The 11481-nt window shown below is 37.7% G+C and overlaps 1 protein-coding gene across 1 annotated transcript; it reads left to right on the top strand.

Annotated features, from left to right (window-relative positions):
• Positions 1 to 5157: 5157 nt before the first annotated feature.
• On the top strand, positions 5158 to 11152 carry LOC145157267 (uncharacterized). The gene is made up of 11 exons (XM_079076329.1): positions 5158 to 5482; positions 5881 to 8767; positions 9061 to 9199; positions 9281 to 9403; positions 9631 to 9743; positions 9842 to 9975; positions 10083 to 10164; positions 10238 to 10328; positions 10410 to 10564; positions 10639 to 11033; positions 11109 to 11152. The coding sequence occupies exons 1-11, from the start codon at positions 5158 to 5160 to the stop codon at positions 11150 to 11152; spliced, it is 4488 nt and encodes a 1495-aa protein (XP_078932455.1).
• The last annotated feature ends 329 nt before the right edge of the window (positions 11153 to 11481 follow it).

Below are 11481 nucleotides of genomic sequence, written 5' to 3'. Positions count from 1 at the left end.
TTGAATTTGGGAGTAGTGGAATAGAGTGGTTTTGTAAGCGGTTTGGAGGTAGAGTTTTAGGTTCTTCAAAGACAGGGTTGTATTGGTTTACAATTGGCTGTAATATCAGTGGAATTTTTGGATTAATACCTGATTCAACAGCCAAATGTTGAAAACTAGCTGACTTTTGAGGTCCCGTTGAAATACCCTGCCATTTGTAACGTTTACCATCTACATAAAAGATCATAAACATTTCCTTCCAGTTAGCTTGAACCGTGTTTAATGTTGCTAACCATTGCACTCCCAACACCACATCTGCTCCATCAATAGAAAAAGGATAAAAGTCTTGAACTATCTTTAATTCATCAACTTGAAGTGGAGTATTCTTACATACATCGCTGCACTTAATTACATCTCCATTTCCTATTTGAACGCCAAAAGGTGCTACAGTTTGGGTCTCGATTTTCAACTCAGTTAGCAATACATCTGAAATGAAATTGTGTGTAGATCCCCCGTCAACTAAAACAAGTACCTCGGTAGAATTAAGCATACCTTGTACCTTCATTGTTTTGGGCTGGGGTTTGCCAAAAATAGCATGTAAACTAATCTCAGCAATTTCGTTAGTTTCCCCTTCAACGTGACTGACTTCGTTTATTGGTGTTTCATCCAGAGCTTCCTCCACTTCCAGCACCTTGAAAGGGCCAGTTTTACATCGGTGACCCGACCCATATTTTTCCCCACACCGAAAACATTCTCCCTTGAGATAACGGGATTGTTTTTCAGCATCTGTGATTCGTGAGGGCGTTTTGGAACTGCTGTTGGACAAAACTACGGTGAAATTTGAAGTTTTGGGTTCTGATTGAGTGGGTTTTGAAGGTGTTGTCCAGGTTTGCCCTTTCACGGGACGAGTATGACTGAGTTTTGATTTGAATTCCAAGGCGATACTCACAGCTTTGTATACCGTTCTTGGTTTCTGAATTCTCACATCCACCTTTAGTTCTTCTTTGAGACCATTAAGAAACACCCCTAGGAGGCAATGTTCAGGCCAATTAGAAACCCGAGAAGAACGTTTAGCAAATTCTTGTCGATATTCTTGTATCGTCCCTATTTGTTTTACATTGCACAAATGCTCGTCTGGGTTTTGAAACTCAGTAGGCCCACAGTTTTTCTACAAAGCATGGACTAGTTCTTCCCAAAGCTCTATTGTTTGATCTGTAGAAAGCCACGAATAAAAATCTAAAGCATCCCCTTCCAGGTGCATTGAAGCAACATCTACTTTCTCTTCTTCTGGTATGTCGTAATAATGGAAATACTTCTCAGCCTTAAGGATCCATCCTCGAATATCACCATCACTAAAGGTGGGAAAGGGAATTTTATTATTTGGACGATCCCTTTGATAACGCCATGAAGACTCCCCTTCGTCATGCTTTCCATAACTGTTACCCGATCTATCCATGTTGTGTGATTGTGATTTAAGAGCTGCAACATCCTTCTGTAAGGCATCTATAGACTCTAATTTCTTCACTATGGCAGCCAATTGCACTGCCACTGGATCAGGCGGTTGACTGCTTTCTTCTGAATTGTTCCGGGTCTGCACCATTCTTTCGAATTCCCGGCAATGGAACCAATGATAAGAACCAGATAATTAAGCAGCGAATGATTCAAACTTTTATAAAAGAAAAGCCAAATTCGAGATGGAGGGTCTCCAATACAAACAAGATGACAAAAAATGAAATATTCAACAACTGAACTAAAAAAAACTAAGCCTGCTAAAATATTAAAAACTGAAGTTAACTGCTCCTGAACTGAAGGATTTGAACTGTTCCTCTCCCTTCAGTTTTCTCGGTAGTTTGTTGACCCAATGGGTCTAACCAAAATCCGAAAATAGTATTAAGTTGCTCCTCATCTGCTGCTTTGACCCGTGTCTTTCTCCTAGAGTATACCTTGAGGTTCTTATCATTAACCTTTTAATTAATTAATGTAAAACTTATTAAAGGATAATCATATTATCTAATTATCTTATAATTGAATAATTACCTTTTTTTTAACTTCTTTATATTCAAATTAGGATTTCTAAATTATTTAGTTATAATATTCATATTATAAACATTTAAAATAATATTAAATAACTAATAATTATCCTATTTTTTAAATAAGGTAAAAAATCACGAGTTTAAATCTCAGGCAGTTCCCACGACATGGCAGAGGACTGCCTACGTTGTGGTTTCAGCATTTTGACGATTTTTCTTTAGTTTTATGGTTTCATCTTTATGCACTAATAATTGAACAAGCATGGCTATGATACCACTAATGGGGTTTTTTAGGTTACAATAATATTATACATGCGGAATTCCACTTAACAGTTAAGGGCACATGCAACCTAAAACATGATCTTTGGTCTTTCACTATTATTAGCAACATACTTTATGAAACAAAACATCAAATATATTAGAATCGAAATTACTATTAAGAGAACATACCTTTAACATAATCAAATATGTTAATCTCCTTTGATCTTCAAAGTCCATGGAAAGCAAGTGCCAAAAGTATGAACACCTCTAATAGTTCATACCCAAAACCCTAGAACACTAGAAAGACAAGAGGATAGAGGAAGAATGAAGAGAATATCGTTCTGCACCTTATATGTATAAGAGATCATGAAAATATGATGCACAAGGGTCCTATTTATAGTTTAGGTAACTTGTAGATAAATCTAGATTTGAACAATTAAATATTAGATTTGATCCTAGTTCAAATCATTTCCTTATCAGCAACCAGGAGGCTTTTAGAAACCCTAAAATTCTCCTTAAAATTGTCCATGCTTGGATGGTTCTAAAACTATTTCTTTTGTTCAAACACTGAACAATTACAATTCACCATTTGCACCTTTATTTAATTCCAATTAGTCTAGAGTTAATTTCAGATTAATTCAGATTAGTTTTTAATTAATTATGACTATCTCTAATTACTTCATAATTAATTATTAACTATTTCTAATTAATTTATTAATCACATAATAAATTAAAAATCATTTTATGTCTCTATCAAAGTCATTTCTAGATATTTCTAGATTTTGAGGGCAATCCAAAAAAGACTTTACTTTTATTCCATAAAGTTATATCAATTTAGTTATGACCTTGAACAATTTACTTATGATTTTAGACACTTATTCCAACAAAAAATTTTTACACCAAAACCTTCCTTGCTTCAACTTCAAGCTTCATAAAAAGAACCAAGATCACCAAAAGAGATGGAAGGGGCTAGTGTCTCAATGGTTTGAGGGTTTCTTGACATTGAGGTTGATGAAAATGACTAACCCTAAACATTTTATTCCTTAAATAGGGCTTAAAAACCGAGACCTAGGGTTTTGAGTTGTGGTGGCCACTACATCATGACTAACTACCAATAGCGTCACTACTTAATGACGTTGCACGCGCCACGAACACCAAGCAACCGCAACACGACCCAACCATAAACCCAATTCGAACTTAAAGATGATTAATAGATAGACCATAACCCATAAATCGGGTGTAACAGTTTGGATTGTCGGAAGAAAACATTTTTTTAAAAAATATTGAGAGAAAAAATATAGAGACATTGAAGAATGTATTGAAGTGTGGTATGTATGGGCACTGGAAATTTTATCTATAGGTAAAAATCGAATTAGAAAAAATGGTAACATTGAAGAGAGAGAGAGAGAGAGAGAGAGAGAGAGAGAGATCGTGGCAAGTTTTGGTCGAGCTCAGTTCAAACCACGCACCCACACGCGGTGTACACCGAAAGTGACGTGGCGAACCGTACCCGGTACCAAGCCTACACCCACAAGCCTAAAAATCAATGTTAAATAAAGAAGTTTACTTTAACTAGAAAATTTTGAATCAAATAATTAGGCTGCCGTTAATAAAAATAAAAATTATTTATAAACATATTAATAGCAGGTTCCTTAGCCAACAGTAAACGCCTCCTATTGGCTTTTTTTTTGGATTTTTTCTTTTGTCTCTTTTGTCTTTTTATTCAAAAGAATTGAAGGAGGGGGGTTTTCCTGTAAACGCCTTAAGTGAAGGAGGGTTTTTTTTGTCCACGGGGGTTTTCTTTTGCCACCTGCTTCTCTCTCAGGCGTTTTCTCGGTTCTGCTTCCCATTTGTTCCCGCCTTATTGGCTCCACCGTTTATGCGAGTTTACGTATTATGCTGATCTCTTTTCTTATCCTCTCCCCCCTCAATGACCATCTTCACTGTCCCCGCTTTCGTCTTCTCCAGGTAAAACCCCCTTTTCTTTTCTTCGGTTTATTTCTTTTATGATGTCTGTCATTTTCGTCGTCCCCTTCTATCCTTGCTTTTCCCTATGCCTAAACGTAAACACGCTTCCATTCCGTCTTCCTCCTCTGCATCGCCTGATGGATTCCTACGTTCTTCCCGCCGTAAGCGCCTTATTAGTATCTCGGCTATGCCTCCATTCTATGACTGTGGAGATTGCATCTGCATCTGCGAGTTCTGTGGAGCTCTTTTCTGGTTTGCTGAAAGAAATATTACCCATTCCACGGTTAGTCATCCACAATATACCCAATGCTGCAGGTCTGGTTGTGTTGTGCTTCCGTATCCTCTCCTCCCACCGCCCGAAATTCACACTCTGTATATGAATCGTTCTTTCATGGTTGACATTAGGGCATATAACAGTATGTTTTCATTGACCTCTTTTGGAGTGACTGTAGATGAAGAGGTTAACAAAGGTCGTGGTCCTTACGTTTTCAAAATATCAGGGCAGATTTTCCATTCCATTGGGTCTATTTTCCCCGATAATGATGATGCACCAAGATTCCTGCAATTGTACATACATGATACCCAAAATGAAATCTCTAACAAACTAAATGCATTCAATACCCCTAAGAAGCATAACCTTGACCCTGCCATTATACAACTTCTTATACACTTTCTGACGGTCCATAATGAATATGTCCGGACATTTAAAACAGCAAAACAAATCGCAGATGAGATGGGTTTAGAAGCTTATTCAGTTTGTCTCTATAATATTGTTCCTGATCGTTGTTACGGTCCTCCAGCTCCTGGTACCCTTGGTGGCATAATCATCGGAGATAAAAATAATGGTGCAAGATATGATATTATTCTGCAGTCCAAATATGGCCGTCTGTAGCGTGTTAGCAAGCTCCATCCCAGTTATATGCCTCTACAATATCCTATTCTTTTTCCTTATGGAGAGGAAGGTTGGTCCCCCCGCCTCAAACTCCACAACACAACAGGTGATACTCCAAAAAATCTCACTGTTAATATGTATTACAGCTACCAGATTCATGCACGTCATCACATTCATTCTCACATTTTACACTCTGGTCGCCTCTTCCAACAATATTTGGTCGACTCTAACACCTGTATTGAGGAGGAACGTCTCGACTACATATTGCACCATCAGGAAGAGTTGCGCACAGACTACATCAGTGGTCTTTATGATGCACTCTCCAAAGGTGATAGAGACAGCCATGTTGTAGGTAAACGCGTCTACTTGCCTGCATCCTTTGTAGGCGGTCCCCGCTATATGTATACACATTACCAGGACGTCATTGCCATATGTAGAGTATATGGCAATCCGCAGTTTTTTGTCACCTTTACATGTAATGTAAAGTGGCCAGAAATCAAGCGCTACATGGATTCCCATCATTAACACGATGTCCACAGCAGAGCAGATATAATCGCACGAGTTTTCCAGATTAAGGTTGATGCCTTCATCAAATTTATTAAAGAAGATAACACATTTGGCAGTGTTCACGCATGTATGTATACATTTTTTTGCCTCAAATACTTCAACGTCTTTTTTTTCTACGTTAACACTTTCACTAAGTCATTACTAGGTTAACACTTTCACTAACTCTTTCCTAAATTATTGCAGATCTCTATACAATAGAATTCCAAAAAAGAGGCCTTCCACACTGTCATACATTGTTATGGACAGCACCTTTCGATAGAATCAAAGAGCCTTCTGATATCGACATATACATAACTGCAGAGTTGCCTGATCCAATTTCAGAACCATCACTATATCACATAGTAACAACCTCCATGCTTCATGGGCCATGTGGTTTATTAAACAAGAATGCTCCGTGTATGAAACAAGGAAAATGCAGCAAAAAGTTTCCAAAACCATTCCAAGACGCTACAGTGTTTGACAAACAAGGGTATGCACACTATAAAAGAAATTGTCATGCACGTTACATAATGCCAAACGGTATTGTAGTTGACAATGGATACGTTGTTCCCTACAACAAAAGATTGTGTTGTAGGTTCGGTGCCCACATAAATGTTGAATATTGCGGTTGGAACATGATGGTGAAGTACCTTTTTAAGTACATATCAAAAGGTGTTGAAAGAGTCAGGTTTCACATCCAAAGAACCGAATCCAACGACGTCATGTCTCCAAACGTCCCACCACGCCCTGTCAACGAGGTTCAAAACTTTTTGGATGGCCGTTATATTTGTCCCCACGAATCAGCATGGCGGATCCTCAATTTCAAGATCCACCTCCGTCATCCATCAGTGCATAGACTTCCTGTACATCTCCCATATATGCAGCATGTTATCTTTAAAGGAAACACGAGATTAGATCAGGTTCTTAGTAATCCTACCTTCAGCAGAACTCCTCTTCTTGCATGGTTTGATAGTAATGTAAGAGATCCTAAAGGTCGTAATCTCACTTACATAGATTATCCAAACAAATACAAGTGGGACAGTCGATCAAAAGAATGGTCACGGAGGGCCTTTGACTCTTCTAAGGCTGTTGGAAGGCTTCTATTTGTACATCCATCTTCCGGAGAATTATTCTTTCTCCGGATGTTATTGTGCCATCAGAAAGGATGCACCTCTTATGAAGATGTTCGTACAGTATCTGGCCATCTGCATCCAAACTTTAGAAGTGCATGTAACGCTTTAGGATTAGTAGGCAACGATGTAGAATGGATGACTTCTTTTATAGAAGCATCTTCATGGGCAACATCTTCTCAGTTGCGTTCCCTTTTTTGTCATTTATTGTTGTTCTGTGAAGTAACCAACCCAGAACTGTTATGGGAAATCGCATCACAAAAAATGAGTGATGACTATATTCATAAGATGCACGTTGATTTTCCAGACACACACTTCAGCATAAATGATAACATCATTCAACAACAGTTACTTTTGGATTTGGAAAACATACTCCAGTCCTCCACACCATCAAAATCTTTGATTGACTTCCAACTGCAGATGCCATCAACTGCATCCCTTGATATCCTACACAACCGTCTTCTGTTAGAGAAAAGCACATATGATAAAGAATTATTGAAAAGACAACACCTGCAGATGTTATCACAGCTAAATGTTGAACAGTCAGCTATCTACCAGGCTGTAATCACATCTGAAAGCCAGAAACAACAAGCCCTTCTTTTTGTGTACGGACATGGCGGTACTGGAAAGACCTTCCTCTGGACGGTTATAATTGCATACTTTAGGTCTATCGGAAAAATTATTCTGGCGGTAGCTGCTTCTGGGATAGCGTCACTTCTACTTCCATCCGGAAGAACGGCACACTCAAGATTCAAGATACCAATCGACTTAACAGAAAAAACATCATGTGATATCAAGAAAAGAACCTCCCTTGGACAGCTACTCTCTCAAACGTCAATCATTATCTGGGATGAAGCTCCAATGAGCGATCGATGGTGCTTTGAATATGTTGACCACTCACTGCGTGATGTTCTTGAGTGTGATACACTGCCCTTCGGTGGAATCTCTGTTCTTTTAGGAGGAGACTTTCGTCAAACACTTCCAGTTTTACCGAACAGCACACGCAGTGCTATTATCTCTTCGACCCTGCCAAATTCGTACCTATGGAAATCCTTTCGCTTATACAAACTACATGACAATATGAGGTTACATAAATCACCTTCCCATACTAACCATCAGTTCTCCACATCTGCGTTCGCTGAATGGATACTAAATATTGGGGACAGAAATATAGGTGAACCTGATGAAGACAATCCACACAACACATCATGGGTTAACATTCCATCATCTTTTTTGATTCCTCCAGGTGACCATTCATTGCATTATCTCATACAATTTGTATATGGAAACAAACTGCTTGATAACCCATCTGCTGCAGAACTTTCAGTTAGGGCAATCTTTTGTCCAACAAATGAAGCTGCTGATGAAATCAACAACAAGATACTCCAAATGACAACCTCCCATGAAAGGCTTTATAAAAGCACATATGCCATGCAGCCAAACGGAAAATACACATCAGATTTAGAAGGGTTGTATCCAATGGAATACCTAAATGAATTACACTTTGCTGGGCTACCGCCACATGCACTACTATTAAAAGTCAATACCCCTGTCATCCTACTAAGAACCATCAACCAAAGGGATGGTCTGTGTAACGGTACACGTCTTATAGTCTCCCAGCTACTCCCTTTTGTGATAGAAGCAACAATCATCACTGGAACATGTGCTGGCAAGCGGGTGTATATACCTCGAATAAAGTTCATCCATAACCCACCAAATCTACCCTTTTCGTTCTCACGAAAACAATTCCCAATAAAAGTCTGTTATGCGATGACAATTAACAAAAGCCAGGGACAATCACTACAGAAAATTGGAGTGTACCTCTCGCAACCAGTTTTTGCTCATGGTCAACTTTATGTTGCGTTATCTAGAGCAACATCCCCTGACTCAATCAAAGTTGTCATAAATAATAATGAATACATGCCATATAATGTAACAAAAAATGTTGTCTATAAAGATTTGTTATCCAAAGTTGATATGAAAAGGGTTTCTACCCATATTAACTAAGAAGTCCTTTCCTATCTCACTTTCTTCTTCCATTTCGCAGCTTTTTCTTCTTTCCTTTTCTATATCACGTTCAAAACAAAATTTTGTAATAAACTACTGTCCTTAGTCAAGGTTCAAATCTATTTATTGTTGTGTGTAACTGATTGAAAAGTATCTACATGATAAGCATCTACTATCAACCCAATCTTCTTATACTAACTTATTTTCTCTTACTACCTTTAACTATTGTATGCTTCTTTCTTTTTAGAAACAGCCACCAGAACATGACATCTATTTCAGACCTAAAGTATGCATGTGTTGGAGATGCAGTACAAGTACGGATACTACGTAAATGGAAGCCAGATAAACGTCGGTATGAAACTTGGTTTCTCGGTGTTGACAAATATGTAGGTTTTATTATATTATCCTTGCTCTCCATCATATATATATTTTTACATGTACAATTCTGACATCTGAAAATGTGTTAGGGGGATGCAATACAGATACTAGGACAAAGAACAAACCAAGAATATATAGAGACGATCCTTACTGTATCCAACTGCTACACCATTAGTGAATATACATGTCTACTGTTGGACGAGTATCAAAAGGTTCTTCACAATGACATATACATTGATGTTGGGATTGCCTCTACAATCAGACCTCTACCAGAAACATCAATTATCCCTAAGACCTAGTTTCACTTTGTTTCAAAATCTCAGCTGCTGGAACTTGGAGAACATCCACCATACCTTCCAGGTACATATATACCCCCAGCTTAGCAAATGACCATATAAAATACAAATGATTTCTTTATTTTTCTTATTGTGTACTTCAGTTTGTATACATATTTTCTTACATTTTTGTACCTTTTACCACAAAGATTTCATCGGTGTCCTTACAAAAATACGAAACTGCACAAAAAAGAATGGAGCACCTTTTGTGCTTCTGGTACTTACTGATGAAAGGTTGATAAACAAACACTTCAGATATTATCTCTTGCAATTATCTGAATATCTCCTAACCCTTATGTTATAAATTGATATTAGCGGGGACGAACTGGCGATCAACCTCTGGAAAGAATGTACCATCTCTCCTGAAAAATTCAACCTTGAACAGCTGATACCACCACCTGCAACAACGGTTGTTGCAGTCACTAACTTAAAAGCATCAAAGAACGAAGGTACGAATAATAAAACAAAGATGATATAATTATGATATATACATTCCACATTCTCACCTAAAAACTAAATTAAAACTACCATCACACCCCTTCCATTTCTAATACAGGAACGCTAAGGCATGGATCATCCAGTGCAACTCATATATATGCAAATCCACAAATTCCAGAGACAACAATCCTTATCAATAGGTAAATAACATTTGGCATTCATTGTAACTCTATCATGCAGAAATAGGTTGTATCATTTCATTTCACTATGCAGATTCACAGGCCCCTGTAGACCAATCCAAGCCCCATCAGGTGTTCCAATAACTTTGGATAAATTGACAACCAAATCACGCTCTGAATTGCAGGTATGTGAAAGATAAAAATATTTACAAACCAAATATTAACAATATTAGATACACCTGTTCATTTTCTTTTCTTATCTGTAGGACAAAACCTTTGCAGTTAGAGGATCCATCCTGGAAATCTCATTCAAGGATTATTGGTGTCAAGTGATGTGTCCTACATGTAAAGATCCGATTTTTGAAAAAAGAATGCATTGGTTTTGCAGTGCCCATGGAACAGTGCAGTCACCAACATTTCTGTAAGTGTCAATTCTTTTTGTTTATATACAATTGTTATCATTCCTCCTTACTAACTAAAACAACATCTAAACAGTTATAAATTAACCGCAAGAGTCACAGACAATATTGCCACCATAACTGCATCTATCACTGACAATGCCGCACGCAAGATTACTGGAACAACTCCAGACAAGATTTTCTCTGAAGATAACCGCACGAACCGAAGAACTATGCCTCCCATAATTAGCCAACTAAAAGGGTCACTGAAAAACATATCAATTCAATTGTTAAAAACATCACCACCAGAAACTATCCGTTTCTTGATTGTAGATATGACAGACACCAATAGCCTTACCCCATCAGCACTTCCAACAACCTCTACACCTCCATCTCATATGAAACACATCACTTCCAAAGATACCTATGGTGATTCATCATCAACTCCACAGACATCAGACAGTAGAAGAATGCTATCATACGAAACTCCAGGTATATACCCATGTTCCCATCTTTTCTATATGTATTTAATATTGCAGCACATAATTTCTTTTTACAAATATACAGATGACACTCCACCACAGAAAGTACAGAAACAGTCTCACAACTAAACAGACGAAACAAGGATCAACTGACTTCCGTACTTTCATTTTGCTGAAATCAAGACTGAACAATAGTATCCTGTGTTTTGAAAAATCTTTGTGTTGTGTGTTTTCTGCCCCTAAATGACATATGAGACACGATTGTGTTTGTAGTTTTTCATACACTGCTATGTTCCATGCTTTTGATGTCGAATCTACTATTACAAAAAAATTATTAAAGAACTAAATATGCATATTATTATGTTCCCTGTAACCAACAAAAAAAACATTGTGTGTGTTCTTTTTTCAAAACATTTATGAGGCTCACCAAGAGTCGCCACGAAAACAAATGAACAGTA

The sequence above is a fragment of the Lactuca virosa genome, chromosome 2 (genome assembly GCF_052849685.1).
Source record: "Lactuca virosa cultivar CGN04683 chromosome 2, Lactuca_virosa_CGN04683_v6, whole genome shotgun sequence".
NCBI lineage: Eukaryota > Viridiplantae > Streptophyta > Magnoliopsida > Asterales > Asteraceae > Lactuca > Lactuca virosa.
Note: the sequence above shows the minus strand (reverse complement) of the source record. Positions and strands in the feature narration are given on the sequence as shown.

Excerpts from the sequence above, each read along its gene's own strand:
- LOC145157267 (XM_079076329.1), top strand. The coding sequence starts at position 5,158 with ATGCCTCTACAATATCCTATTCTTTTTCCTTATGGAGAGGAAGGTTGG. Across the intron at positions 5,483-5,880 it reads TAGAGACAGCCATGTTGTAG|ATCTCTATACAATAGAATTC; the intron begins GTAAACGCGTCT and ends AAATTATTGCAG. Across the intron at positions 10,565-10,638 it reads GTGCAGTCACCAACATTTCT|TTATAAATTAACCGCAAGAG; the intron begins GTAAGTGTCAAT and ends ACATCTAAACAG.